The 21,206-nt window shown below is 39.1% G+C and overlaps 1 protein-coding gene across 10 annotated transcripts in view; it reads left to right on the top strand.

Annotated features, from left to right (window-relative positions):
• NFIA (nuclear factor I A) overlaps positions 1-21,206 on the top strand; it is a 373,258-nt gene that overhangs the window by 269,668 nt on the left and 82,384 nt on the right. For all 10 annotated transcript variants that reach the window (XM_038537347.1, XM_038537348.1, XM_038537346.1 and 7 more), the window contains exon 6: positions 603-730. In XM_038537347.1, the coding sequence (XP_038393275.1) occupies positions 603-730 (128 nt within the window). The remainder of the gene's footprint in view (positions 1-602; positions 731-21,206) is intronic.

Below are 21,206 nucleotides of genomic sequence, written 5' to 3'. Positions count from 1 at the left end.
TTGTATTTTCTCTAGCATCTGCCTCAGAAACTGGACTATGGTAGCTGTGCAGCAAATATTTTTAAAATGAACAGATCCAAGTGGAAGATAAGAAAACAGTGGGGGGTGGGGGGGAAGAAAGGAATCCAAGCTCTTCTTGAAAAGCTATCCAAGTTCATAGCAATCTGAGCTATGAACCCCTGATTTTTATCCTTCCTGGGGTGCCAGTGGGATAGACTGATGTCTAGGGACATCACTGAAGTCTAGGCCCTAGGCGCCGCCTGAGGAGACACGAAACGCGGTCTTCCTACAGACACTTGCAGGTGGAGACAGAAGTAGGAGCCTGCCACCAGTTCCTCAAAGGAGAAGGGAACAGGATGTGGTGGCAGCAGCCACTTCAGGGATGATAAAAATCAAACCCAGACACTTGGAACAACACAGACCCAAGACTTTGTTCCACATCCAGTGACTCACTCAACTGAACCAGAGCCTAAAACAGAGTCCTAGAACTCCACCGAGTTGCCCAGTTGCTTCCTCCTTTGGCTTGCTTTCAGCCAGAGGTGCAATCTCCAAGAGAGGTGGTTTGGATGGCCTTTAAACGTGTACCCGTTGTGTTATTTCAGCTCCACAAAGCGCCTCAAGTCTGTGGAGGATGAAATGGACAGTCCTGGTGAAGAGCCATTTTACACGGGCCAAGGGCGCTCCCCAGGAAGCGGCAGCCAGTCGAGCGGATGGCATGAAGTGGAGCCAGGTAAGCGGGGCGGGCGCTGGGCACGGGGCTGGTGCACGCAGTCAGAGAGGCCTGTGGGGGCCGGGCCAGGTGTAGACCGAGGAAGCGGGCCCGAGGCAGTCGACTGGGGCAGCGCCAGTGCTTTTGTATCCAGGTGCAGACCGGCTGGAAGAACGGTGTCTGGTTTTTGGCTCTCACATATTTTTGCCTATCCTACAGTCCCATGTTCATTTGCCCCTGCTTTTGTTTTTAATCCTGAGTGCCTTTGGGGATTGGCTTTTTGGATTATCTTTTAGCAATCTTAAATAAAAATCTGTCAGCATTTTCAACTGGATGGATAATGCTAGGAAGGAGACGAGCGTCCCTGGGCCACAGTTTATGCTTGGATTTTTATAAAATGAGGAGGTGTCAATTTTTTTTTTTTTTTTTTTTTTTTTTTTGCTGTTACTTATCACCCTGATGGTTTTTCTATTTCAATGGAACGGCTGGGACACCTGGGTGGCTCAGTGGTTGAGTGTCTGCCTTTGGCTCAGGGAGTGATCCCGGGGTCCTGGGATGGGAGTCCCACATTGAGCTCCCTGTAGGGAGCTTCCTTCTCCCTCTGCCTGTTCTCTGCTGCTCTCTGTGTGTCTCTCATGAATAAATAAATAAAATCTTTGAATGAATGAATGAATGAATGGAACAGCTATCCATCTATAGTGAACTAAGGTAATGATGACTGTGACCTCCCAGGATAGTCTAGTCTTGGCTCTGGAGTCTTGAGAGGAATGTGAGAATTTGGCTAGCAGGAGCTTTTTGGAACCTTTCTCAATGTCTAATCTCCACATGGGCAAGGGAAAATCTCCCTTACCTTCCTCAATCTGCAAAATCAGATGGAAAGAGAGGGTAGAGTGTGGGCATTGGACTAGAAAAGCAGAGTATAATCCTGGCTCTTTGCTCCTGCTGTCTATGGGATTATGGGCAAGTGACCCAACCTTTCTGAGCATGTTATAATCTGTCAATACTAATAGCTGTTTCAATGCTCTTGAGAGTTAAATAAGGTAACATACATAACCCCTCTAAGAATTACACCTACCTAGCACAGAGTAAATTTGAAACAAAATGTTTTCTGATTATTCTCCCCCACCTAGGCCTCAGAGTGATTCCTTGCAAGAACAGACAAGCACCAAGGAGATTTCTGAACTATCCCTTTTGTCTTCAGATCTTAACTCCTCTCTCCTCCCTGACATAGCAAAAAACAATCCCCAGAGGGAATGGCATGAGAGAGATTGGGGGGTCATGGAACTGTGGGGTATCCTGACTGTGGTGGTGGGAATAGGAATCTGTACATGTGTTAACATTCATAGAAATGTATACTTCCTTCCCCCAGCAGTTTTATTGTATGATAATTAAAAACAAAACAAGACAGAACAAAACCTCAGGCAAACTGGCTGAGTCCTTTATCTTGCTCCCTTTACTGAAATGCAGAAATTTCACTTCTACTTACTTCTACTTAATCCTCTCACTCACCCATTCATCCATCTTCATCGGGAACTTTCTGCCTGGTTCTGGGAACTGAAGGGTGAATGGGAAGGCGCTCTGGCTTTTGCTTTCAAAGAATTCACAGTTGGGGGTAGGACACAGATGCATAAGGAGATCATTACATGGTGATAGGGGAAGTGCAGGGATGGGGAGATTAGCCTCCATCTTCTCATTATTTCTAATTATTACCAACACAGCATTCAGGGTGTGGGGGATCTTCTATAAAGGTCATACACATCTGCTTCACACCACACTTAGCTGGTGCCAGTTTACCGAAAGTGGCTAAGAAAGCCAGTCCTAAATGCAAATGAAAATGCTGACTACCCATTGCTGCTAACGGCATCATCATCAGCAAGACCTCAGGATAGTGCCAATGAAAAGTTTATGTGCTATTAAAAAATTAAAAGATTTACAACTTCTTTGAACCCTTTTCAAAAGGCTAATTAAAGTTCTAGCCAGTTCTAGCCCTGCTTCAGTGAAAATCAGAATCAAAATACATAGGTTTCAGGCAGCCTGGGTGGCTCAGCGGTTTAGCGCCGCCTTCAGCCCAGGGCCTGATCCTGAGACCTGGGATCAAGTCCCACATCGGGCTCCCTGCATGAAGCCTGCTTCACCCTCTGCCTGTGTCTCTCATGAATAAATAAATAAAATCTTTAAAAATATATATATAGGTTTCGTACATGGTGCTTGAATGTTGTACTAATGCAGTTTTATACACATTGAAACTGCTTTACTGCATCGATGTACACGACCCCCCCACCCAAGACTCTTCTCTGGGTCCTTAAGTAGATTTGGAGGAGGGGAGGGCATATTGGGGGCAGAGAGGGGCAGGTCCAATGCGCAGGATACTTTGACCTTGTGACTTTTTTTAAAAGTAATTCTATTCAAGTTTGCACCTTATGATTCAAACAATCATAAATTTTAGCATCTGAATGCCTAGATCCTTTGCAGTCATTAAATAATGAAAGTTTAATAGCCGAATTATTTTTGGGTAATGATATTATATATCTAGCATAAAAGAGAAATTTCCCCACAATTCTACTGTATTCTTGGATTTATTCTCCATCGTCTATCCCTATTTCATTACAGAAAAATGCAGCTTCATGGTATATGTGTTGGGGAATGGGGGAGGACAGTGGGTAAATTTACATTTGGCCATATTCAGCACAGAAAGTCATCATTGAAACAGGGCCTGAGGGGACATTAAAACTCAACCCAAGGATGTTGTACATGTTCGTGGTGACTTTGGTGTCATTAACTCACACCAGCCATTTTAAATGGATAATTTATGCTGCCAGATGGTCCTTTTTGGGGATTTTCCATCTAGCCCAATCCCCTTTTTGGCACAGAGAACACCCTTATGTTGTTCCCTCACTGATCGGGGCCTGCATAGCTTTTCCCCAGGGGTACAGTTCATTGAGTAGGAGGCTTTTAGTGGTTCACTCATGTAAATTACCTTCAGAACATGTTGGGAGTTATATATATCTGAATGCACCAACAGCCTCTTGGTTGCCTACATTGGGGATAATTCTCTCAAACAAATACTAAAAGATACTTTGTTTATGCCTCAGATGTGACACAGGAAGCAAGGCCTGTACTTACTCCTCACTCAGAGAGCTTTGCATCTGTTTACCTGCCCTCAAATGCTTTTTCAGGACTCCCAGCCAAAAGAGGGCCGAAGGTTGCCAGAAGAGACAAATTTCCTTGAGCAACAGGAAGGCTTTGGAAAGTAAAACAAACCAGACATGCAGTAAATTACATGGGCTCTTTCAAATGTCTTTTGTAGTATCCTGTTCCCCATTAGTTTATCTCAGCACTTTTAGTGCACAGCTCTTATTATCTGGGAAGAAGGGCATAGGAGATGAAAGATGATGTTAGTTTAAGAACATCAGACAACCTCAAGCTGACTTTTGCTTCTCTTACAATGCTGCATTTGTTCCCTCCACTTAGTTTCATTTCCCAGTTATCTCAAAAGTGGGTTAGATTCGAAGCTTTGAAGCTAATCATGCACTGATGAAATGAGTCCTATGAAATTCTATCAAGCAAAAACTCACATACCATCGACTCTTATTTATCTGTACAAATGAAAAATTACAGAGAAACTGATAATGCAAATAAATAGGAAGGAACCCAAGAGGCGCCTACATTGGATCAGACACTGTGCATGGTGCTTTCATATACATGGTGAAAATTATAGTTACGATTGTTTGATTACCTTCTGTATACCAGTTTTTTTAATTACCCTAAATTATGCAAGACAGAATGACCTTGCCTCTGTAGAAATGAAAACAGAATTATAAAAGGTTAAGTGACTTGTCTCGGGCCACACAGATAGTAAACCTCTGAATCCAGGATCCAAACTTTAACCTAAATCTGAGTTCAGAAGCTAAGTTTTATCTTGCGTGCTCAGTAACCTCTTTTAGAATAACACTTATGCTATAGAAGTATAATAATAAAAAACAAAAAAGTAACTCAACAGAAGGAACTGGAAAAATCCCCCACTTTCCTTATGCCAAACCTTTGTCATTTAACCGAAGCCAGAGAAAGAGTGTGGGCTATTTAATGTACATAGGACACAATATATGAGCAAATAGTATTAACTATTAACAAAGTAAAATATCATTTTTTTCCCATAAAATCAAATCCTCTTCAGCATTCAGGTCTTTGTTCAAATCATATGTCATCAGAGACGTTCCCAATAATCTAAATAGTTGCTCTTTTTCTTGCATCATTCTATAATTCATAATCCTGCTTTTCTTTCCTTATACCACTATCTACTGCTGTTGTCTGTGTTGTCTCTGGAGAGTGGACATTCCATGAGCAGTGGGACTTAGTCTTTCTTTTCCACTGCTGTATCACCAGCGTCCATAACAGCATCTGGCACCTAATAGGTGCTCAATAAATATTGATTGATTGAGTGGAGCCTAACAAAGCAGGGAATTTGGTGTGTTTTCAATAAATCTAAAAACAGAATTTGCCACCAATAATCCTCCTAGAATTGATGTTTGCTATATTCTCAATCCGTCAACTGTTATTTAGCTAAATCCAATTATTAACAAGTAGTAATCAAAATAATCGCTCAGCCTCAACCATGGGTCCCATTGACAAGTAATGGTGTGCCAACCTTTATTTCAAGTATCCCTTGCCTTAAAGGGTATTCCTTTGAGTGAATCAAACCTTTCTTAAAGAGAATTATTTCCTCTTTAAGATAATTCAATATTACAAGCTCTATATCAAGAACCACAGTTGTGAGTTTTTGTAGAATATTTAATATAACCACCCTGATTTATGTCTACAGTGTTTCAGATTTCCCTATCAGATTTTCTCTTCTACAAATTCAAGGAACATCCATATGAGACACTATCAGCTCTCTATCATAGGAGTTATAACCTTGCTACTCGAAGTGTGGTTGGAGAACTGGCAATATGGCATCGCCTCAGAACTTATTAAAAATGCAGGATTTCAGGAGGCACCTGGGTGGCTCAGTCAGTTGAGCTTTAACTCTTGATTTCTGCTCAGGTCATGATCTTGGGATCATGAGATGGAGCCCTGCATCAGGCTCCACACTCAGTACAGTCTGCTTATCCCTCTCCCTCTGCTGCTGTCTCTGTCTGTCTCTCTCTCAAATAAATAAAATAAAAACAGAATTTCAGGTCCAACCCAGACCAACTGAATATTAACAGTTAGTGATGTTTATCTGGGTGATATTTATACATGTTAGGGATTAAAAAGCACTGATCTAGCCCTTCCCTTGGCTCTCACCACTCAATCTTTGTCTGGAGGCAAAGTAGGTATCATGGGATACTCTCCAACCTACCTCCCTACTTTAAATAAGAATGCCTTTAACATTTTTCTGGATAGGTAAAAACCTAACCTATTTTAAAACATCAGAGAGGGTAGTACACTCATGCAGTGACTCATGCAGTGTTTAGATACCTCACTGCATGAAAGAACATTCTCCATATCTTTCTCTCTGTCTCTGTCTCTCTCTCTCATCTTTCTCTACTTTAAGTGCATGAAGAATGGCCAATCAGTATAATTCAAGTCAAACCAAGTCATGGAATCTTTATTAAGCGCTGACTGAGTGCAGTATGGAGTACGTACAGAGATGACCCCATCAAGTCCCTGTCTTCGAGGACAAATCAGATTTCTTCAGTTGTCAGTCACTATCCATATGATGAGAACTGTTGTTTCTGGCCCATCTCTGTCACAGGGTTGCCACAATCAAATGAGGTAATGAACTTGAACTTCCCTTCCAAGTGCCAGAATCCCTTTTTAAAGTTAATGTTCTCTAATCATGTGAAGTATCATTAGGATTATATTCAGCAAATGGTAGTTGAAAGCAGGCAGGTTTAAATCCCTTAGAAGGAAAAGAAGAGTTGTTCAGTTTGGCTGGAGAATAGAGGACACTCTCCCCAAAAGGCAGCCATGGAACTAGGTTTCAGCTGGAACCCAGATGAGAAACAGTCACCAACTTGAAAGTGAGACTTGATATTCCTCAGCCTTTTAATCATTAGTATATATAAATTTAAGTGTTCTTCCTGTATCTTTCTTCCTGAGTTGAAAGGCAGCTTTGTGGTTGTCCTGTGAGCCTTCTCAGGTTCTGTGTCCCCAAAAGTGACTCATTTAAGGGTCCAGTGCACTTCATAGATTACCGAGTAGCACCACTTACTGCATTTGAGACCACAGCTGCCTCAAGCACGTACGTTTTCGTGAAGTTCCAGAAGAGGTGAAGATCATTTTTTATTGTGAAAAAGCATGAAATTGTAGGACTTTTGAGTCAAGTTTAGTACTGTGCTTGAAAACAGGAGTAAGAGACTCCTGAATTTCTCTCCTGTAGAAAAATGGTCAGAAATAGCATACTTTCAATTATACCATGATTGTCAAACCTTACTAACAGACACCATTACGTTCGCCAAGACATCAGAAGTTCTAAACAGTTCAGTGAAAAGTTTTTAAAGTCAAACTTGATAAATAGTAAGTTTAGTTCTAGCTATCCTTTTAAAAACTTTCAGCAATAAAGTTCTTCTGGAGATAAACTTCTTCCCAAAGGCTAAGTAGTCTTCATTTTTGAAGGTCAGAATGCAGTAACATGCTGTCTGTTCTTCATGATCATTAAGTAAAGAAATACATTTTTTAATGGCATTTGTAGAAGAATATCTTTGTAAACATCTGGTCAGCCACTAGCCTGGGACCTGTTAGACCCAGAGTTCAGTGTCACAGTGACTGGGAGCACGGTAGGATTTTGCAGGCTTCTGTTCATTCACTGTCATGTTAAATACTGCATGTTAGGTTCACTTGGGTTCCCAACTCTGCTGGTCCTAATTTGACGGCCAACCGCCATTCATCAATTGTAAGAATGGGCCAAGTTTACCAACTTAAACATGTAGCTGAGACACATAGGAGGAGGCCCATTATCAATGCCAATAAAAAGGCAGCAGACTGGTAACAAAAGTACATTGATCACAGACACTGCTGCACTAGCATATATTAAAGACAATGATTAAATCTCCCACCGTCTCCCGTTTTAATAGGAATAGTCACTGTTACAGAACACTGCCATAGGATCAATGTCTTGGCTTTTCTTCTGCATTTATGGAGCAGTGGGAAAGCATCATTCTGTGGCAACGTTCTCTTCCATTATCCCTTTAATATTGGCACCTGCTCATTAGAGACTGGTACACCAGGGAGCACGGGTATGATAGCAAGGGGGCTGTTCTTTAATGACCCTCCTCTATCAGAGAAATTTCATCCAAACAAGGTTTTATGGCAGGAAAGCTATATTCCACAATGAGCACTCTAACCATCTTTCCCACAAATGTCCTTACTTTATTTATCAAAGCTGGGGTTTTTTTTAAGGCCAAATTAAGGCCTAAAATAACCTATTGTAATTGGAGTCCAAAAGGTTACCTATAAAAAGAAAAATAACTCTTCTCACATAACTATACCATATAAGAGAAAACATGGGCAAAAAATATACTGTTCTGTTCTTGAAGCCTCCTATATAGTACCTGGCACAGGATATCCATTCGATCAATATATGTTGAATAAATAAATGAATAATAAGATGGAGACCACACATGTCTGATCTCACCCTGCGAGTAGGGCGAAGCGCTCAGGAAGCAGAGCGCTGCATACATTTGTTGTGTGAATGAGTGCGGCTCCTCTTGCATCAGAACCCAGATGCACAGTCTCGTGAATACAGAAGCTCCCAGGAAAACAGATGCTGCATCTCAGCTGGGCTCGTCTGAGTAAATGAATTATCCAAATCTCCAAATTTTTAATTTCATGTTTGAAACTGAGGCTGTGTAAATATTCCAGAAAGAAGGAAGGAAGAGATGTAGCGTCTACCTTGGATCTGGATGTGCAGTCTTCTGCCCTGCCTCATTCCCGTCTCCATTTTCAGCACAACCCTGGTGGCCTCGGTTAGCAAAGTGCTGGCTCATCCTGTGGCCCTATTTAGCATGTTGGAAGGAGGAACTGCAAGGCACATTTCATTCCAGCCACAGCAATCTTCACAGGCTCACTGAGGAGGGAGGAAATAAGAGTGAAATAGAACATATTTCTGAAGAGAAAAAAGTGCAAATTAAGAATCAAAACTCTACAATTCTTGCATTTTGCCACGAACCCAACCTGCCTGGGGGGTTCCAGCAAACTACTTCTCTGATTTTTCATTTCCTTATATGTGAACACTGGGGACAATAAAGCAGCCCAGCCTGTATGATTTATAGCTTTGAAATGATCAAATAGATGTTAATAAAAGTAGGAGCTACCATTTATTAAGCACCAGCTGTGTGCAAGGTACTGTGCATGGCACCAGACATAGAGTACTTTTAGCATATGTAAAGTATACTTCATAAACCATAAAGCTTTATATGAATACTATTTATCTTTTTGTTTTAGTGAATACTTTGAAAACGCTGAAGTGCTATGAGTTTAAGGTACAAGCATACCTCATTTTATTGTGCTTTGCTTTATTGCATTTTTTTTAGGATACTGTGTCTTTAACAAAGGTTTGTTGCAACTCTGCATTGAGCAAGTTTCTCGGCATCATTTTTCCAACAGCCTTTGCTCACTCCTTGTCTGTGTCATATTTTGGTAATTTTTGCAACATTGAAAGCTTTTTCATCATTATTGGATTGGATATGGTGATCTGTGATCAGTGGTTATAAGTGGCAGGAAGCTTAGATGGTAGTTAGCATAGTAATATTTTTAAATTAAGGCATATACATTATTTTTAGACATAATTTTTTAGACAATGCACTATAGTACTCTTAGTGGACTATAGTCTAGTGTAAACATAACTTTTATATGCATTGGGGAGCCAAAAAATTCATTTGCCTTGCTTTTTTTTGCAATATTTGCTGTATCGTGGTGGTTTGGAACCAAACCTGCATCATGTCCGAGGTATGCCTGTACATGAAATTAAATGGAAAATATGTTGTACGTGTCTGTGTCTACTGTATGCCAAGCACTGTGCTGCTGATAGAGGGAAAGATGAATAAGTAAACCAAGACGGACCTTGCCCTCAAAGTGTTTACAACCAGTAAAGGAAGGAGGGCTAAGTGCTTAACCAAGTACCCAGTGGCTGCAATACAGGTATGAGTACGCTAAGATTCATGCAGGTTAGGAGTTTCTTCATTGGCTTGGACCACAGTCCTCCACTGTAACTGCTTGAAAACGCTAGTGCATCAACCATTCCATTATTAAAGGAGTATCAATAAATACTAGTCCCGGGATGCCGGGGTGGCTCAGCGGTTTAGCGCCTGCCTTCAGCCCAGGGCGTGATCCTGGAGTCCCAGGATCGAGTCCCACATCGGGCTCCCTGCGTGGAGCCTGCTTCTCCCTCTGCCTGGGTCTCTGTCTCTCTCTGTGTCTCTCATGAATAAATAAACAAAATCTTAAAAAAAAAAAAAAAGACTAGTCCCTATTTCCTTCCCTTTGTAATACCTGCCTTTCTTTTATCTCTAAAAAGCATGTGAAAAACCAGTATACTAGAAAACTCTCAGGAAGTGTGCAAGGCAATGCCATCTGACTCCAGCAAAAGATCTTTCTGTATCCATGGACTCAAATCTGCCTTCCTGACACAGAGTTTTATGATTTGTGAGTAATGAAATTGGGTAGAATCTAAGCAAATGCTTACTTAGAGGAAACACAGTTATTCTGAATTGACACTAAATTCACTGAAGGGAAAAATAACCAGAAAGTATAGTTGGAAGAGAAGAAACGAAAGGGATAAGTAGATAGGCAGGCAGATCAGACTTACTTAAGAGTTTGCTATACTGGTTTTCCTGCATCTCATAAATGTTATTATATCTAGCATTATTAAATATTTGTAGAACTCACACAGAAGGTAGTTTTTTAACCTCTAATATAAAGAAAAAAAATTCTTTAGTGTTCTTGCTTCCTTTGTTCTATGAAACACAATGTAGGTGTTTCATAGACTCAGATAATACCACAATTTAATTAACAATGAAAGATAAATTGACCTATGTTCTATCATTGGAATACTGATGAAATTTTAAGAGTTTGTAAGTAACAATTAATGTTTATTGAGCACTTACTATGGGCCAGACATTGTTCTAAGAGAGGGAGAGAAAGAGATTTAATTTGTAAAAAAAAATTATACAGGTAAATCATAAATCTGTTGTCTGACTTCCTTCTCTCTCTCCTACATTTTTCTATTTTTCCCACATATTGGTTATTCTAGTTAAATGCTAAACAAATACAACACCATTGGTCTATATAAGCATAAAGTTTACTTTTTTTTGGCCATCAATGTCTTCAATAAAGTAGATTTTTAATGCTCCAGAATAGGGGCTTTTTATATGGGGAATATGAGAGAAAGGAAGAAAGAAGCCTTCCTGCCCATGCAGACCTCAAGAGTCAGTAGCTTTGCTGCCGTGCTGTGTGGCAGCTTCTGATGCGGTTGTGCACACATTCCAATCACTTTCCTGCTTGGCAGAGGATTACAATAATGCCTATTTATCCAACTCTATCCATCCAAGGATTTCAAATACATCATAAACTCATCAATTAATCAAAGATGTGGCACCCATTTCGAGATGATGGGTGAATTACATCCTACAGGATTACGAGAAATGCTCACATTGGCATAGTAAATCAGTGGCTGTTTCCTGATAGATTCCTGAACAATAGAAGTCCTAACACGGAGAGGGTTCTCTCCAGCACTGAGTCACAAAGTGTGTCTCTCAAATAGGGGAAAACGTCAGGAATTAAAAAGCCACTCTATGTCATAGCATCACTTAACCTTACAAAGAATTAAACTCCAATAAAAAAAATTAAAAAGCTGGATCTGTTGAAATACAGTTGACTGGCTTGCCTCCCCAGGGTAAAGTAATACTGACCTTACGATTGAAAACCCCTCTGAAACTGCTGGATTTAAAATACTGGCCTCCTCCAGCTCTTGGTACTCTGGTCTGTTTGGAGTGAGGAACTTTGTGTTGTGATCCAGTGCCGTGAGCCCACTGTGGAGGATGGGCTTTCCAGACAGCTGTGAATGTTCAGTACTCATCCAGAGGCTACCCCAGCTATTCTGGGGTTTTAATGTGGTCCACACCGCATTTATTGCCCTTCATTTTGAAGAAATGTGCCAATCTTTAGGGATTGTCTGTAATGACAGGTTGTTGAAGTTTTCATTGGCATTGTTGGAAATGCACTCAAGTCATTAGAAATTCAAGGAACGACAGCCCAATATCCATTTCTAATCTGAAGTGTCCTCTGTAATACCAGATTACTCTGCCTTTTTAGGTAATCCCAACCCAGAAATCGCTTCACGGTGATTCGCTTCCAAGATTACTGAATTCTAAGATATCACGATTACTTAACGACTCCATGCCAGTCCGAATTTGCCATCTGCCTTTCAGCCATTTCATGAACCCAACTGAAGTGAGGGTTTACCAAAATGGCTGCGCACCATCTCTTATGTTTTAACACTCTTTAGGGACTGATTTAAGCGGCTCTTCATGTTCTTATGTCAAAATACATATGTAAGGATTAAAAGTAGTATGGGTTGCATAAGAGTGCTTTTCAGGGCCAGTTATTCTTTGATATTTATCACTTCATAGTGGTGACACCTGCTTCTAATTTTAAGAGTTCTCTTTTTCAGTGGGTGATTTTTTTTTCTTTTCAGAAAAGAAATCTTATCCTCAAAAGACTTAACTGGTGATTTTTCTCCTTTTGATGTGCTTGATATTTTTATGAGTTTGTCCATCAGCATTGAAGCCTTAACATGCCTTTAGTTTAAAAAAAATCCTTATAACACATCATCATTATATTAGGTTACCTCAATTTATGTCCTAGCCACACATTTAGAGACTTTTCCAGAGATATAATTTGTTATAAATGTCATTATTTGCCACTTGGACTACGTGATAGTTGTCTGAATTTGACTAAAGCCATAGGAATAAACTCTGCCTTGTGGGAGCAGTTCAGCAACTTACATTCAGTATGTGTATTTGGTTGTTTTTTTACAACCAGGGACACGATTGATGACAACTGTCATTTGAGATTGGTGAGTGGAAGGAAAAAAGAGGACCCAAGTTTTGTCTATTTAGACACATATGAAAATAATCCTTTGGTTTGAGGGTAGCCAGCCCACTTGTAGAACCCAATGTGGTTTGCTTTTCAGATTTTATCTTGTGTAAGGACCTTTTCCTAATAGATGCTGGATGAAGTTAATTATATGAGTAGAAGAAGCTGCAAAAGATGGTATATTGCTAGCAACCCTTTCTGATTGGCCCGTGGGGAGTTGTCTGTATAAAATTGGATCCTTGTGTTGGGTTCCAAAAAAAAAGGTGTGAATATGAAGGAGAAGTGCTAAATCATGACTCCAGAGAAAATGTCGGCCACGAGCAGTTTTTAGTTTAAGTGAAAACCAAACTTTAGGATTTGGACAAATAAGACAAGGAGAAAAAAGCGTGAATCATTAACTCCCAACATAAAAAAGCATGACAGTGATCAAGTTTCCACCAACCCTAAGTAAGAGACTCAGTGAAGACTGAGTGAATGGAACTAACTTGTTGACTTAATTGATATGAAAAACTTTGCCAAGTATTTACCCTTAGTGTCATATAAGTAATTTTTAATAAAATATTTCCAAGATACGAAGACAGTTAAGAAAACAGCACGGTTTTTAATCATTGCACTCATAAGTAAATGGATCTATCATTACGTTGTCACAAAGAATGACAGTGAGCAGAAACATGCTGCTAATCCCTCTCAGATAAGTATTCAATGTAATTAGACAGACAACGTCTCTTGGGTTGAGTGTAGCATTAATCAGGAGAAGTGCAACTTTACACAGAGTTTTTTTTTCTGATATGTCATTGTTAAAAAAAGAAACGAGTTTGTCAGATATTGCTTCAGAAAATGATTTATGCGGCTGTGCACAGTTATTTCCCTTTGTAATCTTTATTTTGTATTTTAATGGTGTTTAGTAACAGTGTGGTCCTTTTGCATCCACAGAGCTGCCTTTGAGGTTAGTGGTTCCTTTTGTCTTGCATAATGAACATAACATAAAGTGTTCTGAAGCTTTCAAATGACCTGTTGGCTCATCTATTGAAAGTGAAAGCTGAACTCTTTATTTTTTTAAGTATTTTATTTATTTATTCATGAGAGACACAGAGAGAGGCAGAGACACAGGCAGAGGGAGAAGCAGGCTCCCTATGGAGAGCCTGATGCGGGACTCGATTCTAGGACCCTGGGATCACAACCTGAGCCCAAGGCAGACGCTCAACCGCTGAGCCACCCAGGTGCCCCAAGGCAGAACTCTTGAAGAGAGAGGTTTTCCTTTTATAAAGAAAGGGCTGGGAGTTTTCTGCATTAAATAATAACTCAAGAGAGAGCCTCTTTTTGTGAAAAATTCCATGTTAAGATGATGGAATGTGTTGCCCCCTTGCAGCATCCGTAGGCACTGCCTTTAAACACACACACACACACACACACACACACACACACACACACCAAAACCCATTTCCTTTTGCTGTGTAGCGTCCAGCTTGAACTATGAACCACTGCATAGTTATAAAGTTGTATCATTTCTGCTCCTTGCACAGCTCTATCTTCCCACTTTCTCAGTGACTCTCAAAGGCCTTTGATGGCAAAGAATAGGTTATCGAAGGATGGTGGGCAGATTTCACTAAGTAACAGGTGGAGGTCATAGTAGTTTATTTGTGAGGATGAACACAGTACAGAGATGAAAAATCAAATGCTTGCCATAATAAGGTTTAGAAAGAAAATGCTGACTACACTAAGCTCAGATTCTAGCTGACAGAACCTTTTCTAGTGTTCATTACTTGATTTCACAGTTCAAGCAATTTGAAGAGGCCTAAAATTCTATTTCTTTTTTCCCCTATGAAATGTTCCAATCAGTTTCAAATTTTACCTTAAGTAAAGTGGTGAGCATTGTGCTTGTGTCCAAGGAGTACTGGGATTAATAGATCCCCAGTGCAGGCATAGCCCAAACATGGAAGATCACAGACAACATCTTTAAAATTAAATTTTATCAGTAAGATCCTTAAACACCAAGCTTTCAATCATGTTCTGACAGAAATGAGCATATTTTAATAAACACTTAACTTCACATCATTGAAACTAGTATTCTAGGTAGAGAAAAGTATCTATAAAGGTGTTCACTAGGCTTGAGCACCGATTATCCCCAGCCTGTTGGGGAGTTGGGAGGAGAGGGCTATTGGTTCCCCCCACCTATATATAATTTTGTATTTGTATAGTGTATATGTTCTACTCTGTGTCTTGCAAAATAGCTACACATATAAAAGTAAGGTTTGCCTGCTGTATAACCATAGGACCAAAAGTAAAAAATTATTTGGTGGCATATAGATCATAGAACTTCCTGCAATGGTGCAAATGTTCTCTTTACTGTCCAGCATTTTAACAACTAGCCAAATATGGCTTTTGAGCACTTGAAATGTGGCTATGCTGAGCAACTGAATTTTTAAATTCATTTAATTTTAATTAATTTAAATTTAAGTAGTCACATGTGGCTAGTAGCTACCATATTGGATAGGGCAGATATGAACCAAACATATGTATGATTGAGTTTTTTACTTTTCAGCTGGGTATCTAGGCAGGATGAATAAAACATTATGCTATACTATACTGTTTTTATTTTTTATGCAAAGGAAATTATTTGGTTTTCTCAGTAATTTCTTGTTTATTCTTAGTCCTCTGTGAATGTGTGTGAGTGCTATGTTGAGCCAAAATCAATCCTCCCCTGAACACCTGGGAGGATGGGATAGTTAGAAAGAGGATGGGATGGGTAGGGAATCTCGAACTTGTTAAGTGGTAGGAGCATGAAATATAATGTTTTAAACTTTGGTCCTGATGCTGAGGTGTCTGTATGTACCCTCAAAGGAGAGAAAATCCCCTAAAAAATCAGGAAACTTTAACATTGGCCCAAGAACCAGATCTTTGTATGACATTTTCCTCGTGTCTATTCTCTATTCTCTTGGGTTGTAAATTTTCACTCACAAATGAACATTTGGAATACATTAGAGAACTCATCATTTCTTTTCTCCTGAATAATCCATATAATTTTTACTCCATTCTCCCATTTTTAAAAATTAAAGAAATCGCTTGTATGCAAGCCTCTTAAATTACCTGAACTTCTTTATGACGTGCTAATTCTTTTGGGGGCCCTTTCAGCTCATCTTAAATGGGTGCATATAGAATAAGAAGGATAAACCTCAGAAGCTATATTAACTTCCATTTTATTCTCCCCTTCATAAAAATGATTTTAAGACATTTCTATTCACTGAAAAAGGTTAAAAGTCAAAATAGTCTGAATGTTTTACTTTTTTTGTTGTTGTTGTTGAGCATGTTAACCATAATGAATTACGTTGGAATGAACCATAATGGATTTTATCATTAGGACACAAATCTAAGATGAGTGCAGGATCTTGAACTACCTCCTCATATCACACAGCATGTGTTTCTACCCAGAGGAATGGAATGGCCCTTTAACTGTGGGATTGATCTGTGCAATCAGATCCTTTATTTAGCATCATGGTTGGTGATTCTTTCATCACAAGGTGCAAAGGAGACGGTCCTGGGAAGGTCCCCTTCTTGCCTATGTGCCAGCTGCCAGAGAATGCTGCATTCTCTCTATTGGGAGGAGATGAGTCCAAGCATAAATTTGCTGGTGGTAGATGACTTGCAAAATATGGTATGGGTACGTCAATCAACTTTCATCCTAAGCTTGAGAAATGGGGCTGAAATGTATGTTGATACTGTTAGTGTGACAGATGTGACTGGGGTGCCCATTGCCTACACTTAGACTTGGAGATGTAAGGGAATCTGAAGAACAGCCATAGTAGTGGTTAGCACACCATTTAGGCTATAGACACATATTTGAGTATCATTAATGTGCTCGGTTTTAAACCAGCTTGTGATTAGTCTGTGTGAGTAAGATAGATAAATAATCGGAACTTTTTTCAGGAAGAGGTATCTTGGCAGAGCAGCACCCTGGAAGTGGGAAGAGCTCTGGTTCAAGGCCAGCTCCTCCAAGTAGTTGATTGTGTAGCCCTTCGCCTTCCTCAGGACTTCCCTTCCTCCGTTATCCTCTGAGTCTTTGCTTTCTGCCCATCTGTCAGGCAAGCGTGCTTTACTGCCTCCCATCTTCGGGAAGCTCTGCCTTGCTGACCCCCCAACTCCATATTAACTTACTATCCTATTATCTGCTTCCCTCTACAGACTCATTCTAGGAAGAGTTGACTCTGCCCATTTTCCCTTCTTCATTCCTGATTTTGTAAACCACTCTGACCTATCTTCCATGTACCTTCCTCTCCTGGAGGTCATTTTTTCTCATTATACATGACCTCTCAATAGCGTTCGACTCACTCCATCACAGCCTTCTCCTTGAATTGAAATACTTGGAGTTTGTAACACTGTGATTTCCTCTGAGTTTGGTGACTCAGCTAAGTTGCCTATTTTGACACTGACTTTAGTAGCTCAGGGGCCTCTCTTGATGGCAAGACTTACTGAATCCTAGATAACTGTGTGTGTTAGACTTTACCTCTGGTTGAGGTATTCCTGCACAATAACATACACAAGGCTTACAAAATGCCAGTGGGTCCTAAAAAGAAGACTTTTGATCCTCCTGTTTGCAGGAGGCTTTATAGAGGAGGTAACTTGTTGAACAGGCAAGAAGCCTCTTGTATATATTAAATGTATGTATTTACTATTTTACAATTTAACATTTTTGGGTCATTATGTTCTTCTAAGTCTATGCAATATTTATGTCTTGGAGGTTCCATCTTAGAATGACTGCTAATAAATGCAATATAGTTAATAAAAATCCCAACTAATCCCTACTAATTAATGCCAAGAAAAACCTTTGGTATATAAGACAAGATAATTCTTAGTATACTTGGGAGTTGTTTTTATTTTTTGCATGTTTTTATTTTTTTGGATAACCAAATTAGAAACTTCAACTATAAATATACTTTATTGACTTAAATAGGACACAATTTTTATAATATACAAGGGAAACTCTATGAGGCAGTGTGGTGTATTACAAAACATACAAGCTTTAGAACCAGAGATCTTGGTCTAAAATACCATTTAATAGCTTGCTATGATCATCAGCAGGTTGCTTGACATCTCTTGGTGTCAAGTTTCTGCAGTATTAAGTTATAAATAGGCAGAATTTTAATAGCTACCAATTGGGAAATGAAAATGTAAGCTTTTGAGATATTTGTAAGTACATGGCACATAGTAGGTACTCCATAATTGGTAGATTTTATTCTTTTCGGTCTGTGTTTTAGAAATGATCAATATGCAGAGGTTTGATGACCATCTCTTTAGCTGCCTCCTAGCTCTCTTGAGGCCACTGGATGGATGAAGGCTTCCAGCAGCCTTTAGTTTTGGTATAATAGTTGTTCTGCTTAAAGCAGTAGTACTGATAGTCATTGGGAATTAGATGAGGGCAATGATCTGGAGAATATATAAAGTCAAACTTGCAGCATTTTGTAGTCCTCTCTAACCTGCTTATATATTGGATTTTAGAACAAAAGTGCAGAGTTTGCTTGTTTCCATATTTTTTTCCCAAACAGATTGTGACTATAAATGCACATTACTGAATACTTTCTGTTCTTGACTTTGATACTTTGAAGAAAGAAATATATACTAGTTAACTCTGACAACTTGAATTTCAACAATGCAAACTCCTTCAATAGACAAAATAAGATCCTGCTGTCCTGAACAACATTTACCATTGATAATTTTCACAGGATAATGAATTTTTTAATAACTCCTTGGGAAAAGTAAGCACTCACACTGGCTTGTCACGGTTTTCCTTTGTAACAGTCTAGCATGGTGTTCCATTGTTTCTGGAATAGTTACAGTTTATTGTGATCTCTCCCTCCAACCCCCTTCCCATTAATACTGTACCTCCTTTGAATCCTAAAAATCCATTTTAAGTAGCTTCCTTAAGCAAAGAACAGCGTTGTACTTTCTTCTCATTCCTGTAAGACTTGTTTTGTAACTATCCCTGTAAAGTTCTTGGTCAAAGTGTTTGGTAAATCTCACAGTTGAGGAGACAGACAGAGTTGAAATTAATTGTTTTTCCCCCCTTTCTTCTTTTTACTTTCTGCAATATCAGGTTGTAGAAAAACTTACCAGAAACAAACCTTGATTTGTTATAGGAGAGTCCAATAATTACTTTTGAGTTTTCTTCATATCATTTGATCTGATTTTGTTATCATATTTCTTAATCAGAGTGAAATAAAAATTTTCTGAATTTATTTGGAAATAAAATTTATGCCATTGAAATAACCACTTACTTGCCTCTTTTGCACAAAGTAATACTGTTTTCTCTGGGTGAGTTTAGCTAGTGGAAAACCTCACTACCGAACATGAATTTGCTAAAAATGATGGAAACCTCTGGAATTCTAGAGAGTTATTAGCGTCCAGTAAGCATCTTTAATGCACACATTTTTAGCATGGACAGTATGATTGAAAGTCTCATATTTTAGTAACATGTAAGTAAGATGTTGAGTAACATCTTAGTTTGTTATTGCTGTATAACAAATTACCACAAACATAGCTTAAAACAAAACACATTTATTACCCCATTATCTTATTACATTATCACTAGTTTCCATGGTTAAGAGTCTGGGCACAGCTTAGGTGGTCCCTCATCTCGGAGTCTCACAAGGCGGCAATCAGTATTTCATCCAGGCTGCATTACTTTCTGGAGCTCTGAGTTCTCTTGCACACTCTCATGATTATTGACAGAATTGAATTCTTTATAGCTTTAAGATGAAGGTCCAGCTTTCTTAAAGCTGGCTGTCACCCAGGGGCCTTACTTAGCATCTAGAGGTCCCCACATTTCCTTGCCATTTGGCCCTCTCACAGGTGCCTTCACATCATAGCAGCTTACTTCTTCAAAGACAGCAGGACAAGCTCTCTGACTTCTAGTCCCTCTTTTAAAGGGTTGCCTGATTAGGCCAGGCCCACCCAGGATCATAACCTTTCACTTAATTCAGAGTCACCTGATTAGGGACCTTAATTACATCTGCAAAAGTCTCTTCACCTTTGCAATACAATAACCTAATCACAAGATTAGGCCTGTCTGGCCTGTGCTTTCAAAGTTTTCCTATTGGGCTTCTCGCTTACCACTGCCTTTAGGGATCAGAGTCACTGAATGACTAGAATTTTATGTTTGCCTTTGTCCTCTGGACACTATTTGAAACGACTCAGGTAGCTTAGAAAAATGGTGAAGTGGAGAGAAATTCAGAAAGTCTGATAGAAAACCAGTGACAAACCAAAATGCTTCTTGAAATCCATCTTCTAGGGGCACCTGGGTGGCTCAGTGGATTAAACGTCAGACTCTTGATTTCAATTCAGGTCATGGTCTAGGGTTGTAAGATCCAGCCCCAGCATGAAGCCTGCTAATATTATCTTTCTCCCCATCCCTTTCTGTTCCCCCCCCCCAAACACATGCTCTCTCTCTTTCAAAAAAAAAAAAAAAAAAAAGAAATCTATTTTCTTTACCATCATTGGGGTTTTTTTAAATAGCAATCAATAGGAGAAAATGTCCCATTGAAACACAGCATTCTGCTGAACTTCTTGTTTTATAAAATTCTTTATTTTTACATAGTGAAAAGAACTTTGAAGTAATATTTTGTTTGTTCTAGAAAAGGGCAAATATTTTTAAAGAAATATGATACTTCTGAAAAGTACATTGAAATAAAAAGTTTTGATGTATTAAGAAAAAGCCAATCAGTCGTTAATCTGGACAACCATTGCATAACAGTTGTGCGTAGCTAATTGGTAAAAGAAATTCTAACAAGAAGCTTATACTTAATCTAACGGCAGAAATCAAATTTGATTTCAAAAATAAAAGTCAAGATTAATGTTCTGTCGCTTTTAACATAAAGTAGTTTACTACCATTTTGAAATTTTATCCTGTCAATTAAGTATATGAAGCAAATTAACCAAAACATACATTATGCATATGGAGAAAATATTAAAGTATATAATAAGGAAATGTGCTCAATACAAGTCTTTAAAAATTGAAAACACCAAAGTAATTTTGAGATTCATGACAGCCTTAGGGTTCATCTTACTTGACTGTGATAAATTTAGAAGATTATACATAGTTTGGCTTGTTCTTCTTGTGTGCAGACAGTATTTCTTTTCTCATTAACCCTTTCAAGGAGGGTTTGAATTTTGCTGTTTTTGAATCTGTTTACCAACTTCATTCTTCATGCTCGTTACTGCCTGACTTTTACCTGTATTCCCCCTTTTAAAAGGGTAAATGTAAATGGTGGATTTAAATCATGTCAATATTCCTGCAGTGTTTAGAATGGCATGGGATGGAACTCATGAACTTTTCAAAGAAATGCTCCCTTTTCTGTGAGTCCAACCATTTGCTTTCTGTAATAAGGCTAGTTTAGATACTGCATTTCATCAGTGATTCCATTGTCTGAAA

Source organism: Canis lupus, chromosome 5 (assembly GCF_011100685.1).
Source record: "Canis lupus familiaris isolate Mischka breed German Shepherd chromosome 5, alternate assembly UU_Cfam_GSD_1.0, whole genome shotgun sequence".
Lineage (NCBI taxonomy): Eukaryota > Metazoa > Chordata > Mammalia > Carnivora > Canidae > Canis > Canis lupus.
The sequence above is the reverse complement of the archived record's forward strand: the minus strand, read 5'-3'. Positions and strand labels throughout refer to the sequence as shown.